The sequence below is a fragment of the Dama dama genome, chromosome 13, assembly GCF_033118175.1.
Source record: "Dama dama isolate Ldn47 chromosome 13, ASM3311817v1, whole genome shotgun sequence".
Classification (NCBI taxonomy): Eukaryota; Metazoa; Chordata; class Mammalia; order Artiodactyla; family Cervidae; genus Dama; species Dama dama.
This window is the reverse complement of record NC_083693.1, coordinates 64,874,464-64,896,617: the sequence shown is the minus strand read 5'-3', so window position 1 is coordinate 64,896,617 and position 22,154 is coordinate 64,874,464. Positions and strand designations below refer to the sequence as shown.

Sequence of the window (22,154 nt, the reverse complement as noted above, 5' to 3'; positions counted from 1 at the left end):
TTACCAATATTTTTCACCGCGCCCCCCCCCCCATTCTTGGAGCTGTGGAAACAGAGGCACAAAGAGGTGGCCAGCCCAGGGAGAGACAGTAGACCCATGATTGGGACCCAGGCACCCTGCTCACCACTGCGTATACCCATGACCTGCGAGGGGCTCTATGGACGAGGGTGGGCCTCTCCTGGGATCCAGCCCAAAGCCCTGGCAGATTTCCACGTGGTTCCCGTGAGTCAGGCTCCCCAGTCCCCGCATCCCCAGGGCACGCGGCTGGAACTTTACTGTCTTAAAATGTGTTATTTCAGTCTCATCTCACCTGGGGCTATGGATGGGCCTGAAGAGGCGTGATGATGTCACCATCGTCCAGGTATTTCCAGCCTTTTGACGCCTGACACAAATCCCCACACAGATCCAGGCCCCTGTGCCTCCAGGGCCCCTGGGGCTGCAGGCAGAGCTGAGTCACCTTTGGTAAAGAGAATGCAGAGTGAACTGGAAGCAGGTGCTAGGGGACGTGCTGGGTCAGAGCAGGGAATAGTTCCTGAGTGTCCCTGGAGGGAATCAGCGGAGATTGGTTTATTGGAGGGTGAGAGGGGGGTCATGGGTGTCATCCCAGGAAGCATGCCTCCTGAAGAAAGCAAGGAGGTGAGGATGGAGCACTGCCTGGGGGAGGCATGTGGGGTGCAGTGACTGGATACTAAAGCCCTTCCTGGCCGGGCCGGTGGACGAGACATTATAAGTGGACAGCAGGAACAGGAGAATCGAGGTCAGGACAGGCAGTGCCGTCTTGATGCCCAGGCCTGGCTCCACATCAGAGAGACCAGTTCTCACTTCTGTCTCCTCTCATATGTGGGCCTGTCAGTCCTGCCCTTCCTGACCGCCTCCTCCTGGCCCAGGCCTGTGGTGCTTTCCCACCTCCCACCTGACTGTCCTGAATTACTGGGTGGCTGCCATCGCCACAGGCCAAAAAGCCATCCAGTTGTTTTCAGAGCTGCTGTCAGGCTGAAACTTGGTTCTCCCAGAATGTACAGAGAGCGTCTTTCCCCATCAGGATTCAAGAACACGGGGCTCCTGCCCTCTAGCAGCATAACGGCGGGGGGAAGGTGACTTTGGACAATCTGGCACTGGATGAGTCATCGACACTGGGGTCTGCAGGTTGGCAGGCCAGGCCCAGCCCGCAGGTCCCACGGCCACGGTCACCAGGGCTGTGCCAGACCGACAGCGCCACATGGCGGCCGGTTGAGGAGTTGCAGGCCACCGCCGCCTTTCTTTCCCTGTGCTGGTCAGTTGTGCTTCTCCGCCCTCCCCTTCTCCTTTCGTTTCCAGACTCAGCTCACTTTTATTCCATCTTCAGTTCATCTCACATGTGCACTTGTCAGAGAGTTCTTTTTGAGGGCTGCCTCCTCTGCACAGCACTGGGCGGGAGGTCAGGCCAGGTCCCGACCCCAAGGAATGTACCGTCTGGCTGCAGAGTCAGAACCCAAACATGTGGGCATTTAGTAGGGTACCAGAGATGAGCGACCGAACAAGGTAGCCGTGCAGGAGAGAGATGATGGTGGAACAGGCAGGACTGTGGGTAGAAGATGCTGGGGGGTGTCTGCTGGGAGGCGTCATCGTGATGAGACAGCTTGTCCTCAAGGGGTTGGGCGATGCTGGCAGGGTAGGTTGTTGCCAACTGGTGGGGGCGGGGGGAGGAGAGTCCCAAGGGTGTGCCGGGGGATGACGGGGAGACCACTCTGCTTGGTGCTGTGGTTTGGCTGGGAGTGAACTTCGTTGTGCCCTCTGAGAGGAGGCGGGAAGTGTAATTGCCGGGGCTTCTTCAACGGAGCACCACGGACTGGGCAATTAAATTACAGAAGTTACTTTTCTCACAGTTCTGGAGGCTGGAGTCCAAGGTCAGGGTGCTGGCAGGGCTGGTTTCCTCTGAGGCCTCTCTCCTTGACTTGTAGGTGCCCTCCTCCCTCTGTCTTCTCATAGTCTTCCATCTGTGTCCTGTCTCCTCTTCTCAAGGACGTTAGTCACCCGCATGACCTCATTTTCATTTAATCACTTCTTGGAAGGTCCTGTCTGCGAATACAGAGGCACGTCCTGAGATCCTGAGAGTCAGGCCTTCAGCATGTGGATTTACGGGGACGCGGTGTGCAGCCCACGGGCTTCCCAGGTGGCTCTGTGGGAAAGAATCTGCCTGCAACACAGGAAATGCGAGTTTGATCCCTGGGTCAGGAAGATCCCCTGGGGGAGGGCATGGCAACCCACTCCAGTATTCTTGCCTGGAAAATCCCATGGACAGAGGAGCCTGGGGGGCTACAGTCCCTGGGGTCACAAAGAGTCAGCCAAACTGCAGTGACTAAGCATGCAGCCTGTAACGGGAACAGGTTGCCGGGACCCGAAAAGGCTTTGAACCTTCACTCACATCTGACTTGGATGATTATCGAGCTGAGCTCAGTATGTAGGTGGGAACTTTAAGAAGACAATCCAGGATCCCGCCGCTGTGCACGGTGCCGGCTCGGTGGGCTCTGGAGGTGAGGCGGGCAGAACACCAGGAATCCAGCGGTGTGTGGTTAGAGTAGCCGCAGTGGGGAGAGGATGGTTCAGGGGGGAGGGTGTCCAGAAGGGGGCTCCTTGGTTAACAAACTCCCGCAGCTAGGAAGAAACCCTGGCACTGGGCCACCGATTTTGTTCTGTCCCAGGGGATCATCCAGCTTTGATCCTGGGATGGGTTGTGTTGGGTGATACAGCTGAAGCCGATACAGCTACCCAGACCCTTGAGATGGGACTGCTCCTCCCAGAGGAAACTGTGTTAAGGAACTATTTCATCATTTAAATATCTGTTGTTATTTAGTTACTAAGTCATGTCCGACTCTTGCAATCCCATGAACTGTAGCCCACCAGGCTCCTCTGTCCATGAGATTTCCTAGGTGAGAATACTGGAGTGGGTTGCCATTGTCTTCTCCAGGGTTTGTTCCCAACCCGGGGATCAAACCCACATCTTCTGCATTGAAAGCATATTCTTTACCACTGAGTCACCAGTAGATACTATTGCCCTTGTCCTCTTTTCAGTGAGGAAGCTGAGGCAGAAGTAGAGTTACTTGGCTGGGGTCACGCGGCTGATACGAGTTGGAGCCAAGATTCAAACCCCAGGCACACAGGGGCCTGTGAATGCACTGGGGGGCAGCGGGACGGCTCCTACCAGGTGTGGGGAAGGTGATGCTTAGAGGAGGGAGGTGGCCTGACCCAAGGCTTGGAGGACAAGCCAGAGCATCTCATGCCGAGAAGGGGCTCAAAGGTGCTTGCAGGGCTGAGGGTCCGGTGTGTGCAGAGGCTCCAGGGCCTGTGAAATCAGTGTGTTAGGCTTAGTTAGTTGCCACTCAGCATTGGAATCTTCTTCCTGGACCAGGGATCGAACCTGTGTCTCCGGCATTGGCAGGTGGATTCGTAATCACTGGACCACCATGAAAGTGCAGGAGCTGGCGTCTTTAGTGGGTACAGATTCCACAGTGCTTTCTCCTCTTCCTTGCAACTCCAGGAAGTAGACAGGAGTCATTAATCGTGACCGCCAGTCTACTACTGATCAGGAACCCATAACTCGAACGGTTGGGTCTTGCCCAGGCTCAGGGGAGAGCTGCTGGAACTTGCATGCAGGTCTCTAGGCCCCCCGTCCCAGGCTTTTGCTCCCTGGGTCATGCACGGGCCTTGCCCTGGGGCTCCCCCAGCTAGCCTGGGTCTCTGTGCCTCGCTCCCTCTGCCATGGGATCTGCAGGCCCCAGAGTGACCTGTGTAGGGGGTGGGACCACTCACTATGTCACCCTCCCTCATGAAAGTTCTGCCCAAGTTTCTGAAAACCGTGCTCCCTAGGGCTGGAAAAGCATGGTCAAGACCCCTCATTGCTGGTTCCCCAGGAAACTCCTGTGGTCCCTCTGGGGAACAACATGACTCTGTGGCAAGAACCATAGAAATGCTGATTCCAGGGGGCCCTGGGCCCCCAGCTCCTGGGCACGTGACTGCAGAAAATGATTTATTTCAAGCCCCAAGCCTTATCATGCATGAGAGATGTTCAGCCCTGTCTACGGTGGAGGAAAATTGGCACAAACATAAATGTCTGACCTGAGGGGAAATGTCAGCAGTTGGGTGACCAGGAAATGCAGAATCATGGGAAAATACTGGTGGCAGCAGTGTCCAGTGGAAAACAATTAAAAAGGAAAGTCCAGTCACGGTTATAGCAAAGCAGATAAACAAGGTGCCTCTGCAGGGGAAAGTCCTCCAGAAAAGCCAGTGGCCAGACTGAGGGCCTGTGAGGGCTGTTGTGTTTTCAGATGGAACAACTAGCGGCGGGGTGGGGTGGGGCGAGCCTCGGGGGGAGCGGAGCGTGAGGACCTGGCAGTGACCAGAGGGCCCAATGGCAGGCAGGCAGGCTGGCCCGGAATGTGGGTCAGCGGCGCCCAGGTACGCCAACCACGCACTCTGCATCTGACCAGATGTAGCCGAGATGCCCGAGGAGCCGGCCTTGTGCACAGGGCGCCGTCAAAGGTCAGTTCGTTTGCTCAACAAGCCCCTGTTGAGTACCTACTGTGTGCCGGCAGTGTTCTAGGTGCTGGGCCCACAGGGCTGAAAAAACACACCGCTCCCTGCCCTCATGGAACCGTTCTAGAGAGGGAGAATATAGTGACTTCTCTCCCAACATGTGCCAGGTGGGTCCTCCCTGCTGCCCAGGACCACACAGCCAGCTCCGGGCCCCGCGGGCTCTTTCGCTGGCCTGCCTTCAGCTCCTCTCGCCTCAGCACAGCCCTCACTCACGAGTGTCATTCTCTGGGGTCCCACCCTGCACGGAAACTTCAGAGGATTCCAGCCTTTGTGTGTCCTTGGGGACCATCACTGCCCCCAGGTTTTGTTTCTCTCTAGTGTCGTCTGGAAGAAATGAACTGAGGCAGGGTCTTGTCACGGCTGTTCCCAGGCCCTGCCTGCCCTGCCTGGTGCCGGCACCTTGCTGGACGCAGCCAGGAAGCCACGGAGGGGGAGACCCAGCTCTGTCATCCCCAGAAACTGGACGTGGGCCGGTAGCTATGATATAGAATCTACGTGCTGTCCTGTGGGCCGCCCAGCTGGGCTCGCTTAGTGTAGTAAGAGAAATCACCACTGCTATTATGTGCCAGGCCTCCCAACAACCCTCTCGGGAGGCCTTGTTCCCATTTTAGAGATGAGAAGAGCGAGGCCCAGCATTGATCAGTCATTTGCCAAAAGTTACAGCTAGGTTCAGAGTCAGGCTTCAGAGCTGCACCTTCAAAGTGCCCTCTCCGCCTTCCCCAGCTGGCACGTGGGGCACCTGTTCGTCATTGTCTTTGGTCCTCTTGCTAGTTCTGTGGCATCTGTCCCCCGTGGCATGGGAGCGTGGCCACCTGGCACAGTGGACAAGGCAGGCGTGTGACTCGGACACCTGACTTCTCACCCTGGGCCTGCCCATGACTTGTGCGTGACTTTGAACTCTTCTCTTCCCCTTTCTGGACGTGATGGGACTTGCCGTCTCCCAGGACCTCTGACTTCACATTCTCAGACGAGGCCAGCAGACAGGGAAGAGGGGGGTGTTTCAGGTTCCCAGGGGCTGCTGTTTCAGCTCTTAGCAGAGCACAACCCACCACCTAACTAAAAAAAGCTTCCTTTCCAACTCCCATCCAGAAATACAATGACAGATAAAGAAGTAGCCTTTTTCGGGGGAGCAGAAACAGCCTCCTGGGCTCCAGTGCTGACTGATAGGAAGAGTCTTTATACTATTTGGGGGAGAAGAGCTGGCACTGTTGGGATTTTCCCGGGGTTGGCGGGGGGGAGCAGCTGCAGGGACTGCTGCTGTCACTGTCCCTCCCGTGGGACGGGGCCAACGTGTCTCGTGCCACCAAGACGCCTCCCACTCAGGTGACCTCTGAGTCCACAGGCTAGACCGATGTCAGCATCCTCCTCTCCAAGGCTGGGTCAGTGTGTGCGCCCGGGCGGCGCCGTGTCCTCAAGCAGGGCCTCTGCAGCGGCCGTTCTGTCTGCCAGGAGTACGCGTGCCCCAGGTGCCCGGCCTGCCTGCTCGTCTGCCAGTGTCTTGGCTCCACAAGGCACTTCCTGGGCGCACCCCACCTCCACTGGCACCCCCTCGCGAGCCCCAGGTCACCCGCCACCCCCGTCGGGCCGTCCGTTTTGCCCCTCCGTCTGGCTGCGGCCTGGTCCCCGCACCTGGAGCGTGGGCTCCTCGAGGCAGCATGGCTCGTGTTCCTTCACTGCTGGATCTCGGGCTCCTGGGATGCGACACATTTTTTTTGTTGTTGTCGTTGGTGACTGGTGGTTGAAAAACCAAAATAGGAACAGTAGTAGTTTCTAATTTACTGTGATCTCACAGGCGCTGCAGGATGGTTTTAGCTACAAGCTGCCAGAAATTGAGGCAAGCTACAGTCATCATGGTCTACGGTCCGTGAGTCTAGAGTTGGGATAAGCCCTGGGTGTGGAGCAGCCGGCAGCCCAGCAAGGGACATGGGTCCCTTCCAGCCTCTGCCCTGTGGGGCTCAGGACTGCCTTCCCTCAAGCCTGGCCCATTGCGGGGGTGACCGAGCTTGAACTGTGGGCCTTTCAGGCAGTGTGACCTGGATGGTCTCCAGTCCTGGGCCCACCCTGGAGAGGGTGCAGGGTCGGCAGCTGGTCATGCCTGCTGCTCAGGGTGTGGTCAGCCAGCTTTAAGTTAGGATAAAGGAAGAAGAATGCAACACTGCGCGTGGCCCCTCTTTCTTGATGCACTCGGTCCTTTGACATCTCTGCTGGGTCCTGCTACCACCCAGGGTACCACTTCTGACACCAGAGCCCAAGACTCCAGAAAGGTGGGGGTGTCTGGTCTAATGCTCACTGTGGCCCGCTCATTAGGAATGCATTTCACCAGGACCCCAAACATCTCTGGGGGAACACTGCCCTCGTCCTTCTCTGATTCACCTGAGACTCGGCAGGGGCAGTGGTGGGGGACGGGACTCTGCAGGTTTGCTGGAGAACTGAAGGAGACGCTGTACCTGATGCATTTCTTTAGCCCAGTTTCCTGCACAGGTCAAGTGCTTGTGCTTGATGAATCTCAACTGCTGCCGCTGGGGTTTTTTCCCTTTTTTTTTTTTTTTTGAATTGATATAATTCACGTACCATAAAATCCACCTTCTTAAAGTGTAGATACAGTTCATTAGTTTTGAATATATTCAGAAAGTTGTGCAACCATCACAACTATCTAATCCCAGAACATTTTCATCACCCCAAAAAGAAATGGACCCGCCTGCAGTCACTCCCCATTCCACCTGCCCCCCAGGACTTGGCAACCACCCGTCTCCTTTCCATCTCAATGGAGCTGCCTGTTCTGAACATTTCAGATAAATGAAGTCATATATTCTGTGGCTTTTCTAACTGGCTTCCTTCAATTCAGCATGATGTTTTCAAGGTTCATCTATGTTGTAGCATGCAGGCGAACTTCATTCCTTTTTATGCCTGAATAATATTCCATTGTGTGGCTATATCACCTCTTGTTTACCGGCTCATCAGTTGACGGACATTTGGGTTGCTGCCACTTTCTGGCTGTTATGAATAACACTGCTGTGAATATTCCTGGGCAGGCTTTTGTGTGGACGTGTGTTTCCGTCCCCTTGGAAACACCTAGGTGTGGACCGCTGGGTCACACTGGGACTGTGTTTAACTCTGTGAAGAACTGCCAGAGCGTTTCTCAGAGGCGCTGGACCATTTCACGTGCCCACCAGCAAGTGTCAGGACACTTGTCTGTCTGATTTGGTTGTAGCCAGCCTCACACGTGTGGTTTTAATCTTCGTTTCTCTGATGCTTCATGACGTTGAGCACTCCTCCCTGTGTTTACTGGCCATTTTTGTGTCTTATTTTGAGAACTGTCCATTTTGGGCCCTTTGCCCATTTTTAACTTGGGTTACTGGTCTTGTTTATTGTTTGGTTGTTAATAGTTCTTCATGTATTTTGGATACTAGACTCTTACCAGATATATGATTTGCAAATATTCCCCCCCATTCTTTGGGTTGTCTTTTCTTGATAGTATCCTTTGAAGAACAGAGGTTTTAAATTTTGACAATGTCAAATATGTCCATTTTTATTTCGATTGCCTGTGCTTCTGGTGTCTAAGAAACCATGTCTAATCCAAGGTCATAAAGACCTACACCTGTGTGTTCTTCCAAGCGTTTTATTATTTTAGCTGAAATGCTTTCGCTACATCTATTGCTAGGATTGTGTGAGTTTAGTCCTTTTATTCTGTTAGTAGGAGCAGGCACTTTTCTGCTAGGGAGGCTGTGGTCAGTAGCCTGAACCTGGGATCCAGCTGCCTGGGGATAAGCCCCCCAACTGCACCTCTTATTCAACCGTGTGACCTTGGACAGGGAACTTCCCCTCTCTGTGCCTCATTTCCCATATCTGTAAAATGGGGGTGACAGCACCTCCTTACGGGGCTCTCGTGAGGGTAAATGATTGTTTCGCAGACTACGTGGAACAGTGTCTGCCATGTAAACAAGTGGGGTTTCTTGACTGTTGGTCATTAGCCGTGACATTAGGTGGAAAGCTTTGATGGCCTGGGGTGGGGAGGGCATTGAAGGCGAATCTATAGTAAAAGTCTAGACAGTGTACTAAAAAGCAGAGACATCACTTTGCCAACAAAGGTTCATATAGTCAAAGCTATGGTTTTTCCAGTAGTCATGTATGGATGTGAGAGTTGGACCATAAAGGAGGCTGAGCGCTGAAGAATTGATGCTTTTGAACTGTGGTGCTGGAGACGACTTGAGAGTCCCTTAGACTGCAAGGAGATCCAACCAGTCCATCCCAAAGGAAGTCAACCCCGACTGTTCATTGGAAGGACTGATGCTGAAGCTGAAGCTCCAATACTTTGGCCACCTCATGTGAAGAGCTGATTCACTGGAAAAGATCCTGATGCTGGGAAAGATTGAGAGCAAGAGGAGAAGGGAGCGAGAAAGGATGAGATTGTTACGTGGCATCCCTGACTCAATGGACATGAATTTGAGCAAACTCTGGGAAATGGTGAAGGACAGGGAAGCCTGGTGTGCTGCAGTCCATGGGGTTGCAAAGAGTCATACATGACTTAGTGACTGAACAACAAATGATAAAAGCCAGGCAGATTATTCACCTGCTCCAAAAAAATCTGGAAGCTCTTAACAGGAGGCCGTCTGTTTGCCTCCAGGGATCTCTGAGTCTTCCCGTGGGAGGGCTGGGGCCAGGATGGGTCCCCTGCCAGACCAGGTGGGTGCTGCGGCACGCCCGCCCGCTGCCACACCCTTTAGTTTGTTTGGCCTGGAGTCTCACACCCCGTTAGGGCCTGGCTGGAGGGGCTACAGCAGGAAGTCTTTGCACAGACCACCGCCTCCCTCCATGGCCTGCCAGCCCCTCACCAGTGTTTCCACCCCAGCTCTGACTCTGGGCAGGGGGTGCAGAAATGGGGCCCCATTTAGATAATGGCTTACAGCTGAGAGCCAGGACACCCCACCCGCTCGCTCCCTCCCTCGGTGCTCTGATTTTCCTGGTTTCTCTCTTCCTGACCTGCCATGTGAGCCCGGCTCCTTGTCCTCCCCTGGATGTGACTGTCCAGTGACCTTGGGCAAGGACTGCCTCTGTTTCAGCCTCTGTCTGTGAGGAATATGAATCCTCCAAGCAGAGGACCTGCCTCACCGCCCACCAGGGCTCCTCCCTCCCTGGGTCCCTGAGAAACTCTGCCCACCCCAGCATCTGCCATCACTCTGCGCCTGTTTGGACTTTGGACTTTGCTGGTGGGGGGTGAGGAGGGAAATGAAAGCACTTTTAATATACCCTGTGTAATTCTTGGCACTTGCTTTTTATGAGATATGTGAAGCTGGATCTTACCTTGGTTTTAATGTTTTAATGTACTGACCTCCTAGCCAGCCAAGTAGCTAGAAGCTGTTGGAGACAAGCTGCTTTATTGTTTGCTTTTGGTTTGGTTTCCAAGTTTGTGGGTGTGTGTGGAGGGGAGTCATCCCCATCCCACTAACGCTCAGCCTTTCCTGGCCCCTGTGCCCAGAAATACAGGGTGGTCTTACCTCCTGAGGAGCCGGTGCCCTGACTGGAGATGGAGGTAGACAAAGTAGTAATAACAAGCCAGTGGTGCAATTCAGCAATCTGCAGAGAGATTCAGAATGCACTTGGTTTCCCCACGAATGATTTTTTCTGCCTTCACTTGATGCCTGGCTCCAGGATCATCCTGACAAACAGCACACCCAGCTTCCAGAGCTTTTCAGAAAACCGAACACGCCAGGAACCCACTTTTTGGGTGTGCAGAGAAGCCCGGCAGCCCCCTGAGACTGAGGACTTAGCAAAGCCGAGGCAGGGGGGCTGGGTGGGGGCTGGGCGGGGCTGGAGTCTGGCAGCCAGAGGAGGTTGGGAGTGTGTGCCTGACTGTGGCCCATCCACGTGACGGTGGTGGCAGAAGCCCCTCTCTTAGGCACGAGAGGCTCCAGGAGAGGGGTCCCTGTGTGACAGTGAGCCCCTCTTTAATCCCTACCCCTCCTCAGCGTCTCCTGCGCGCCCCCCCCACCCCGTCCCCATAGGATTATTTGCAGACTTCAGATGTGATGTATGCAAAGCCTTCAGCAGTGTGGGCCTCAGGCTAAGAGCTGAAGGGCTGGCGTCATCCTCCGATGATCAATCACTAAGCTAGTACCTTGAATGGAGGGGCGTTGTCACTGCCCACGGAAAGTGTTCATAGTTGATTGAGTGCAAATTCGAGTCACAAAACAGCATCCCGGTGTCAAGTGCTGTGTGTGTGCGCGTCACAAGCCCAAGTGCGGGCTGAGGAGGTGGGATCGAGTCAGCGCCTGCCTGGGTCTCGTTTTCACTTTTCTTTGATCTTCAGGCTTTGCCGTTATCAGGCCGGTCCTTACGGGAATGCTGTTGACTATAGTTAATGACTATGCCCTCGTTCCCGTTCCCGGGGCACGTGTGAGCGTGTGTGTCTGCACGCCCACGGGTGACTTCAGGGTGTGGGCTGCTGGATGAGGCGGGCAGGGGTGCTGAGGGGCCCCGTGGAGCAGGCAGTGCTGACGCGGGCTCCTCCTCCATCCCCAGACGACAGGATCTGCTCTCCGCCCTTCATGGAGCTCACGAGCCTGTGCGGGGACGACACCATGCGACTCCTGGAGGAGAACGGCCTGGCCTTCCCGTTCAGTGAGCACCCGAACTCCCGGGGGTGGAGGGAGGCCTCGGCCATCCGGGGAGGGCACAGCCCCGGTCCCTGGGTCCCTGGGTGGTAAGGGCCTGGCCTGATGGTGACCATCTAGCACCCCTGAGGGCAGATGCTGGCCCTGGTGGAGTCAGCCTGTCTCCCCCAGCTCCCCATGACCCCCGTCCCCACCCCAGGGGCCGCAGGAGGTTTTGAGAGTTTCTCTCCGTATCTGCCAGGCTGGGCTTTGTAGGTGAGTAACCTTGCTAACTCCTGTTTTTCTCTCCCCAACCCACAGTTTGCAAAACCAGAGTGGCTCATGGCACCAACTCTCACGAGGTGAGTGGAGGAGTTGATGACTTGACAGCCCTGTCCCCCTCCAGCCCCCCCGCTTCCCTGCCCCTGCCTCCCCGCCTCCACCCCCATCCTTTCAGCTCACAGTGTCTCTCTGGGAGCTTGACAGCCCTGCTGCTGGGTCCCACCGCACCTGCTGGTGGCTTGGTACCCCATCTCCACCTGCACCTTGGGCCTCTCCTCTCCCCAAGGCTGGGATGGGCATGCCTGCCCCCTTTGAGCCCATGCAAGCCACACCACCATCTGACCTTCCTCTGGCCCGTCAGCGTCGGTCACTTCCTGCTCTGGGCCGGACACAGGCCTGGCCGCCACCCTGCAAAGATCCCGTCACTGCCCACAAGTCTGCAGGTCCTGCTGAATCGGGGAAGGGAGTGGGAGGAGGAAGGGGCACCCGACCTGCTGTGCACGTGATCCCCCCCGCCACCTCGTGTTCATTCTTGTACTCAGCCAGTGACTGTTCACCTTGGGTGCTGAGGGAAGGATACCTGAGATGAGAGCGCTGCCCCAGTGGGGAAGACGGGGTCCCGGAGGCAGAGAGCGCCAGCAGGCGTGTTGTGGGAGGCCAGGCGAAAGAGGCCTTCTGGGGGCAAGAGGAGCCGGTAGCCAGGCAGGGGCTCGGCTGGGTCTGTCACCATCTTGGGGAATCACGTCTGGGACGTTGCCTCCAGGGGCACAGCCCAGCCTGGTGACCCCCTCATGAGCTGCGTGGGAGGACACCCTGGGTGTTAGAGGTTTGACCCTCCTGGAAAGCCCTGTGGGCAAGCCTGTCCTGGGCAGCCCCACCATCAGAAGTGCTCCCCCACGACCTCATGACTAAACGTGGCCAAGCCCAGCAGCGGCGCCCTGTAGATTTAGGTAGTGTCTTTGTCCCTGGTGCGTACCTATGGGGAAACGTCTCTAAACAGATGATGTGTCCGCATGGTGTGGAATATGCTGTGATGAAGCTGAGGGGTCCCATTGCTTGTGGGCGGAAAGGTGGGGGCAGGAAATCCCGGCCTGCGGCGGAGGTCAGCTGTCTCCTGAGGTCTGGAGCCCTCGTGGAGCCTCCCCGTCTGGGTCTGCCTGGGCTCCATGCCTGGGGTGTGCTCCTGGGCCAGACCCGGGGTTGGGGGGACCGGGAGGCTTCAGAGCAGCCAGACCATGGCCCTGGAACTCACGGTCCCCTCACCAGCACCGGACCCCTGACCTTCCACCTGACCCATTACACCACCGAACAGTTCTTCTGCTGGTCAGCGCCTTGGGGATTTTTCAGGACAGAAGGGCAACTGCAGTCAGGAGTGTGAGTAGACCATTCAGACGCAGAGCAGGTCAGCCTGCTGGGAGGGAGCTGCTTCTGCTGTGGACACAATAGCTTTAGAGTCACTCCCGCCTGGGACCAGATCTGGCTGTGTGCGCTGCCCGCTGCGTGACTGTGGGCAGGTGACCCAGCCTTTCTGAGTTTCTGTCCCACACTTGTCACTGGCGGTATGACGGCTGATGTGGAGGGTGAGGGAGTTGCCGGTACTGCTGTGGGCTCTGGGCCAGGGAACATTTGATATGTTATAGTGGCTTCCCAGGTGGCTCAGTAGTAAAGAATCCGCCTGCCATGCGGGAGACACGAGTTCCATCCCTGCTTGGGGAAGATCTCCTGGAGGAGGAAATGGCAGCCCACTCCAGTACTCTTGCCTGAAAAAGTCCCATGGACAGAGGAGCCTGGAGGCTACAGTCCAAGAGTCACACATGACTGAAGCGACTGAAGAGGTGTAGCCAGTTGCCCTGCAGCCTGCTGGGTCATTGCAGAAGGGGCAAGGGTTCTGGGTTGAGGTGACCTGCTTCCTCCGGGAGAGTCTTGACTCCTTGGGGTCAGCTTGACTTAAGGTGTTTTACCCCTCAGTCCAGCTCTCCGGACTTTGGCTCGTAGATGTACACATGTGTGCCATGGCCCCTCTTCCCCTTCCTCATCCCTGGGGCTCCCCAACCCACTGTGTGCTGTTTCTGGGAGGGGTTCCTCTGGTGGGCGTCAAGAACAGAGCTCCAAGATTGGGGTCTGGAGTGTCGCAGGTTCCTGGGGGGGCTTCTGTGCTCCAGGCCACCTGCCTTCTGGGAGGCTGATTGCATCAGAGGAGTGCCTCCTCTGGTGGGGTGCCCTCCATGGCATGAGCCCAGGGGGGCCAGGCTCCATCCCACCTCAGGGGTGCCTGGGGATGTTGAGTGCAGTGAGGACGGAGGACACCTCTGTGTACGTGGTTAGCTTTATGCAGGAAAGGGGGCTTTCCAATTGGGGTCCTCACCCGGACCCCAGCCTGCTGAGCCTTGCTTCTGATTCCTCAGTCCCTAGCTCAGTCACCCAAAATCAGGACTTGTTTGTTTTTATTTTATGTTTATGATTTGATTTCTTGTTTTGGTGTAAGCACTTGAGTTTGTTCCACAGTGAAATACCACCCGTCCTTAAAAACAAATTGAGCCAAAAGCACAGAGGACCCCCCAAAGCTACCCCATGAGGCTGATGCTGTTTTATAGCTGATGAAAATGGAGTTTAAACAGGGCTTATGCAGCAAGTGCCAGGGGTGGGACTTGAACTCATCATGTCTGGCTCTCTTACTTTAATTGGCAGGTTAAGGAGCTATTCACTGTGGTGTGCACGCGCAGGCGTGCACACACACACACACACACACACACACATGCACACACACGCACACTTGTTTCCCTATGGTATATACATACACATTTGTTTCACTGTGGTATACACACACATGCACATTTTGTTTCCCCATGTGGCCTGGGTCTCTACCTCTGCCCCACCCAGCTGGGCCCCAGATACATTCGGGTGGTGCTCTGTGATGGTTCGTTGAGAGACGACAGCTAGTGTGGGGAGCCAGCTGTCCAGCCCTGTTATCCCCTCCCTGGGCAGGAGCCCTGGGCAGCTGATGGCTCCTTGCTGTGGCCCTGAGGACTGGAAGGAATATTCATCAGGGCCCCTGCACTGGCTGCTGGCTCTGGTGGGCCCTGGGCAGACCCAGCCTCAGCCAACGCAGGGGGGTTTTTTCCAGTCGCCCCCCCCCCACCCCACCCCGCTTCCTGCCTCAACTTCTGTCCCCTGCCAGGTCCTCCTTTTGGAGGCCTTTGTCCCCAGAGGAGTCAGGACCCAGGAGGGGAATGTTCCCATTCCTTAAGCACTCGTGTGTAAAGTGTATAACGTGGCGGGGCTGGGGGCTGCTGGACCCCATCCCTTTCTGGGCTCTGTCACTTGCCAGCAGCCTCTAAGTGCCTCAGGGCCTCAGTTTCCTCATCTGTAAAAGGGGCATGATGTCCGTGCCCAGCTCGGGGCAGGGTGTGAAAATGACACCGGGTGACTCAGGTGAAGTGGTCACACCAGGGCCAGGCATGTCATGAGTTCTCAAGAGGCAGCCGTTGTCATTGTACAGGCTTTGAACGCAAGGCCTCCCAATTCCTGATCCCTTGTCCTCCACTTCTTGCCCCCACCCCTTGGTGCCCCACCTCCCACCGCCAAAGTCCTTGTAGAGGAACCTCTACAAAGAGGTCCTAAGGGGTGAGTAGTACACAACCCAGGCGGGCCCGTTCCATGGGTACACTGTGAGTAGTGGGATTGTGCAGTGCGCAACCAGCTCAACCTTACATGGCAGGCCTGACAGTGCAGGATTTCCAAACCCCCCACAGCAGGAGTGGATGGATACCCAGGTGTTCTGCTCGAGGCCCACCCCACTCACTCTAGCTTGAGACTCTTCCTGGGGAGGCCTCGTGCCACCGGGCCAGGGATGGCCCTTGGTGGTGGTGCTCGGGACAGTGATAAGGCTGAGGAGGTGGTAAGACGCTGACCAAGCCCTTGGCCCCCTGTCTCCCCAGATGGCCATCGTGTTCAACCAGGAGGGCCTGAGCGCCATCCAGCCGCCCTGCGTGGTCCAGAATTTCATCAACCACAACGCTGTCCTGTACAAGGTGTTTGTGGTTGGCGAGTCCTACACTGTGGTCCAGAGGCCCTCGCTGAAGAACTTCTCTGCGGGCACGTCAGGTAAGTGGGCCTCACACTGTCAGGGATGCCCGCGCTCAGGGGCGTGGCTAGGACACAGCACCGGCCGCCTGTCCTTCGGCACTGACCCTGGTCACCCCAGGTTGTTTCTGGAGGGAGGAGAGGTGATCTGAAGGTTGGCAGAGTTGTGTCCAGTAGGTGAAGAGGTCTTGGAGCATGAGTGGGAAACCCCTGTCCCAACCAGGTCCGCCGAAAGGGCTCCGTGCATCTCAGCTACCATAAACTCCGGGAAGAACTTGAAAGCTTTCTGCACCCAGGCCGCTTCCTGGGGCCCGTCGTGATAAGGAGGCTTACCAAGAACATGCTGGACTGGGTGATGGGCTTTTCACAGAAGCCAGGAAGGGAGGGACCCCTGGTATTTTGAGGACCAGAGCTCTGGCTGCTTTATCATGGCTCCTTTTTCCAACTGGGAAACACTGAGTCAGCTGCTGCCTCTGCAGCCCCTGAGGTGGACGCGAGCTCTGTTAGGAGTTACGCTCGGGGCACAGGACTTGCCAGCTGTGGGGCCCCAGGTGGGTCAGGAGTGGCCTCAGGGGTGAGGACCATGTCGGTGAGCATGTTCTGGACCAGTGAATGATGGCCCTAAGGGTCCCTCAGCTGTCACACGGTGGTGGCATTTGCGGGGAGCTGCCCCATCTGAGGGTGTCCTCCCGGGAGGCTGAGGGGCTCCAGGCCCTCAGCTTTTCATCAGCTGCTCTCCAGCTCCTGGTGACCCTTGGCTATCGCAAAAACTGACACTTAAGACAAGGGTTTGGTGTTATCGGGGCTGCTCAAAAGATTGCTTTAGTGGTTCTGGAGGCTTCTTCAAGGTCAGTTCCAGGAGTCTTTGGGGCAGGGGCAGTGTCTCTGGAATACGCATGGTGTCCCCTCAGCTGGAGGACGTGGGTCGCCCCGGCCTGGCTTGGTCTCACTCGCGGTGCGTTTCTCTCTGCACGGGAAACCCGCCGTCAGCAGACGCAGTGCCGGGCCGCTGAGCAGACAGACGTGTCCGCCTAAAATCCCGGGACTGCCTGTCCGCTCCTCGTGGCTGCAAGCCACTCCTCTTGGACCAAGTCCAGCTGTTCCCGTCCTCTCTCAGCCATTCTTCCCGTTAACACAGCCCAGAGAGCAGACACTTGGGAAACGTGTGTCTCTCTCCCCTGACCTTCTGAGTGCCGGGCAGCCCACCCTCCCGGGCGGGACTAGTTCACATACCACTCCCTGCCGCCACCCACTGGGGTGATGGAGTGACTGGCGGTGGGGGACCAATGTCGGGAAGGGTCTTTTTGTATGTGACTGTATGTTAGCAAGAAACATTCTTAGCAGTTGTGGGCAGGGTAAGGCCAGTATTTTTTAATCCTCTCTATATTGTTTCCTGGTATTTAAGAATATGTTTAAATCTACAGCAAATGTATTAAGGGAAGAAAAAGTATACCTTATACAGTCATTTTCCTTTTTTCTTGTTTTACCCTAAATCATTCCATCTCTTAAAGAAACATACCACCTGGTTCCCTTCCTTTCCACACAACAATTGTCCCACCCTTCCCCCTGGTTGCAAAGGGCTGGCTAGTTTCCATCTGGGAACCACCAGTGGCAGGGCGTGGGCTCTATGTCCCGTCTCAGGACAAGGGCTCCACATCTGTGTCTTCTTGTGGCCATTCTGGTTGCGAGTTTACTGTAATATGCAGGCTGCTTGCTCAGTCATGTCCGACTCTTTGTGACCCTATGGGATGGGTTGTAGCCAGGCTCCTCTGTCCAAGGGATTTCCCAGGCAAGAATATTGGAGTGGGTTGCCATTTCCCTGTCCAGGGATCTTCCTGACCCAGGGATCAAACCTGCATCTCCTGTGACTTCTGCATTGCAGGCTGGTTCTTTACCGCTGAGCCCCCGGGAAAGCCCAAATGTGTTGACCGGGACTGAGCAGATCAGTGGACAAACACAGGGCTGACGGAGGAGCGTTTATTATGCTCAGGGAAGCTGAGTGACTTTCCATGTGTCCATCCCTCCTTCCCCAAAGCTGTTTGCATGGCCACTGTCTTCAGGGCATCAGGCCATCGGCTGGCCTGGGTTTTGTCCTTTTCACATGTGTGTTCTCTTAACAGATGAAAAGCACAGCGTGACAGTGGCCCTTTAAACTGGACCAGTTGAGCAGGGGGCTTTGGGCCTCTGGCTGTTTCCAGCCTCCTCCCATCTCTCTGGTCCCTGCAGTCCTGCATGGCAAGCCCTCCAGCCTCCCCTGTCCACGCAGGGAGGTGGGGGCTCCTTGAGTGGGATTCTTTGGACCTGCGGTGATTATGAGGACCCACCTCCCCCTCCACAGCTGCTGTGTTCTTTTGGTTTTCCGGTGTCCTTTTGGTTTGCACCAGTTAGCACCTCTGAAGTCAGGAGTGTCTTAATAGCCAACGTCTCCCGGTTGCCTTGGCTGGAACCGAAGTTACGTTTTTACGGAGAGGGTTGAGGCTGGCCTGTGGCAACCCCTGGCCCCGCCCCCCATCCCCCTCCCCCTCCCCTCAATACAGTGGGAGAAATATTTCCATTTCTTTTCCCCTGCAGACACAGGGCCTTTGTTGTCTCTGCATCCTGGGCCTTTTTTCCCTTAGGGGTATGTACATAAAGAAATGATACCAATGATGACATAGGGCAGGGGTCAGCAGACTTTTTTGCTGGAAAAGTCCAGAATAAGTATTTCTAGCTCCGTCATAATTAACGTTGCCTAAGAGCCCCTGCAGACAACATGTAAGTGAATGGGCGGGGCCGCGTTCCAATAAACCTCTATTTACAGTTGCAGATGGCGGGGCCAGATCTGGTGATCTTGCATCACTGAGAGCCCTGTGGGTGTAACAGAGGCCTTATTTCCCTTGAACTTGCCACGTGCCCAGCCCTGTGCCGGGGCTAGGATCCAGAGGGCACTGGATAGTCAGCCAGGTGTCCTGCCCTCGTGTGCTCAGATTCTAGTGGGAGAAACTGCACAGGGAAGTCATGAAAGGATGGACTGTGCACAGATGAGGGGCCCCAGAGGAAGCGGGGGATCCCGGGACACCGCTGGGTGAGGGGACCACTCGAGCAGGGCAGCCTGGGCCGGAGGTCTGGGAGGAGACGCGGACCACTGTCTGTAGCGCCATGACATGCTGCCCACCCCCTCCCCCAAGAAGACATGTGAAGATGAAGCAAATGAAGCTAAGAAGGTGTGGCCGCAGTTCACAGCTGCACTACAGAGTCACGGGGATATTTGGGGGCTAAACGTGTGCCCTGCTCTTCCTCTTTTGAACCTGTTTTCCTCATCTGTAAATTGGGCACAAACACACCCATATTCCTCTTTTTTATTGTCTCCCGTCTCCTGTGGGCATTCATGGTGGTTCTTCACTGGGCTCCATGTGTCTTGTGGGACTAGCCCGGGAATAGAGAAGGGACCAGCTCCCCCCGTCCAGGGTGCTCCTGTGATCAAGGTGCAAGGGCCCTGCCAGGTTTATCAGCAGGGGATCTTAAAGCTGCCCAAGAAGCTGGTGCCAGGGGATGCTCCAATCCTGCCTGACGTGTCTCAGGTTCCACAACCTTCCCGGATCACCAAATGGCTGGAAACTGCTCCCTCTCCATCTGGGCCTGCTCAAGCTGCACGTGGGGAGGGTTTTGAGCGAAGGGCAGCTCCCATCGCCCTGCTGAACAGTCCTCTGGCTGGAGCCCCCAGGTCAGAGTTAGCCAGGAGCAGAAACAAGTCCCCTTTGAAATGGGCCACACTTTGGATCTTGCCCCAAGAAGCTGCCGGGTGACATGGTCTGTCCAGTTCAATGGGCGCTGGGTACACCCCTCTGAGCACCCAGTTCTTTCCCTTCCTTGCATAGCTAAGCATCCATATTGTTCTCTGTGGCTTTTCAGCCTCCCTGAACTTGGCTGTGTCCACTTGCCCTGGGTGGCCTTTCTCTCCCCAGGCCTACTCTGCCACATGGGCCATTGCCCTTGGGTCCCACTGGTTGGGTGGGAAGTGCCCTGAGCTCAGCGGGGCCAGGCTGGGCTACAGGATGCGAACGTGGGCAGTGCCTGCAGAGTCTGGAAGGCCCACCCCAGCTGCTCAAGCCCTGCTCTGACCTCTGGCCCACGGGGCTTGCTACCCCCGAAGGCTCAGTCTTCTTGCTTGTCGGCGCGCAAGAATAGAGGTCAGTGGGGCTGCTTGGCACAAGTCCCGCAGGGTGTTTATTTTCCCCAGGCTCCTCCCCAGGACCGTCTCTCGTGCCCCCCGTCTGGACTGGCTCTGGTCGGAGCGGTAGGAGGACTGTCGGGCACACCGGGGCGGCAAGGGGCCTGCGTGCCCCGCTAGCGGGAAAGAAGCCAGGTACATCTCAGCGCCTGCCTGCTTGGCCTCCGCCCGAATCACTTCCTCATGCATGATTGTTGCGGCGCTGTAACCCTGGAGCTGGTGGGGGGGGCGTTGGCGACCAGAGCAGGTGCCCCCGTGGTTCAGCCCCCGGCACACAGCGGTGCCCGGCGGGGCCCTTCCTGTCCTGAGTCTCAGGGCTGAGCAGTGTGTCCTGGGGCACGGGAGCCACAGCGCCTCCCCCAGAAGGACTAAAGCAGAGGCTGCCGGGGCCACGTGGGGGCTCGTGGCCTGTGTCCTTCTCGGGGTAAGGGGGGGTGGGGTCCTAGTGTGGTGAGGGTCTTTACCAGATCTCTCAATCCTGAGGCTCCTGGTTTTGTGATCCATGCATTTGCATACTTCCAAGTACTGGAGAGCATGTTTCTGACCAACAGACGTGCCTTTCCTCTGCAGGGCATGAATGAACAAACCGACTGCTCATCACTCTAATAGTCTTGGGATTGAGATTATTAATCTGCCTCTCCATGGGACTGAGGGGGCCCGGGGGCAGTGGGAGCTGGGAGAGATGGTGTGGGAAGATGTGGAGGGTACTTCAGGCAGCTGTGCCCGTTTCCAAAGCCAGACAGAAATTATTCTCTATGCTTTCTTGGATGGATCCTACAAAAGCCCATGTTCTGATTTCCTATTTTTTTCCCCTAAATAACTGGGAAACAGCAGAACCCTTTGTGTTTTAAACATTCACGTGCCCCGTGGCAGCCTAAATGTGCCTGAAAAGGCATTCCATGGGCAGAACCAGGAGGGGTTGGGGATATGGGATGAAGTGGCATCAGTTGACCTCTTTCCTCTGGGCCTTTGATGTTCCCATATGCAGCATTTCCCCTTTCTCACTCAGCCCCGCTTTCTGGTGCCACGCCCATTAGACACGCTGGACACACTCTGGGGAAGGGGCCTAGGTATCGGGTAAACCAGGTATGAGATGAGAGTGGAGGGGAGGTAGGCTCGTCAAGCCATTCATGTTTATATGAGAAGAAAAATTGAAACAGGAGCCCTGACTCGGCGTGTGTCCCTCCATGGTGTCGTGTCTCTCCGGGGTGGGAGGGAGCCCAGGTGGCTGCTGCCGGACCCTGAGCCCTAAGGCACCACGGCCTGTGGCCGGGGTGGTGCTGCCCCCTGGTGTCCGGTGGTGGAATCGCCGTCTCTGCCTGGAGCTTCTAACTCTGGCTCCTTCCCGTCTTTGCTTTTCAGACCGCGAGTCCATCTTCTTCAACAGCCACAACGTGTCGAAGCCAGAGTCGTCGTCGGTCCTGACCGCGGTATGTCCCTCCCGCCGAGCCTGGGGGTGGGGTGACGTTGGCTCCCCAGCAGGGCAGGGTGGCAGGACCTTCCCCGCCAGGCCGGGGACCCCAGGGAGGGGCTCCAGAGACCGCCTCTTCCTTGCTCGCTTTGCGCCTCCATGGCAACGGCCATCACAGCCAGGCCCATTCACCATTCGGTTACTCAGGTGGACGGTTGTCTAACTTCTCCCACGTGAGGAAATCCCCCAGTTGTGAGGAATTTGAAGACCTGCTTTCTAAGCTGCCTTTTCCTGGTTTACTAAAAAAAGGAGGCAAGAAACAGCACCACCTCAGTTTTCCTTTTTTCTTTCCTTGTCCATGGGAGTCCAGTAAGTGTTTGTGGAGCTCCTGCTGTGTACTTCTGCGGCTGCTGGGGTGGCTCACGGTGGGGAGTGGGCTCGGGGCTGCTGTTCAGTCAGTGGGCGTCAGGCTCCATCCTCCGGCCCGAAACAGCCTTGCGGGGGTGGACAGACGTCCCTGCTTTCCCGAGGGGAGAGCTATGTTCAACCAGGTTAAATAACTTGTCTAAACCCACAGGGCTCTCACGCAGGGACAGAGATGAGAGCTGACCCCAGATTAGTCTGATTCCAAAGCTGGGTCTTGCAGGAATTTAGGGTTTCTTACCTCCCTGGCACTCGCCGAGCAGTTAGAAATCAGCCCTGCGGCACGCCCTGCTGTTCCTCCGTGTCCCCAGAGCCCGTGGCCTCTGTTGCCCCTGCCTCTGAACCGAGCCCTCCGCCAGGTCTCCAGCTCCCGTACGCCAGAGCCCTCCCAGCCGTTCTGGGAGGGTTCAGCCATGTCCCCTCTGCAGCGGACCCCCACCTCCGGGCCTCATTCCCCTCCGTTCCAGGCTAGGGCCTGTGCTTGCCCACAACCCGCTGTCTCCCGACCCAGGCCGCCGGTCCCATTTCTCGTTTGTTCCTGGCTCCTTTGAGGAGCCGGCCATTTGCCGAGGGTTCAACGGAG

At 56.4% G+C, this 22,154-nt stretch overlaps 1 protein-coding gene across 2 annotated transcripts in view; it reads left to right on the top strand.

Moving 5' to 3' along the window:
• The window catches only part of ITPK1 (inositol-tetrakisphosphate 1-kinase), a 157,135-nt gene that overhangs the window by 123,792 nt on the left and 11,189 nt on the right, over positions 1–22,154 (top strand). Inside the window, exons 5-9 of one of the 2 annotated variants that reach the window (XM_061159325.1) lie at positions 11,092–11,190; positions 11,484–11,524; positions 15,383–15,548; positions 19,747–19,872; positions 21,100–21,167. In XM_061159325.1, coding sequence (XP_061015308.1) covers positions 11,092–11,190; positions 11,484–11,524; positions 15,383–15,548; positions 19,747–19,872; positions 21,100–21,167 — 500 coding nt within the window. The remainder of the gene's footprint in view (positions 1–11,091; positions 11,191–11,483; positions 11,525–15,382; positions 15,549–19,746; positions 19,873–21,099; positions 21,168–22,154) is intronic. The other variant, XM_061159326.1, reaches the window with a different exon arrangement.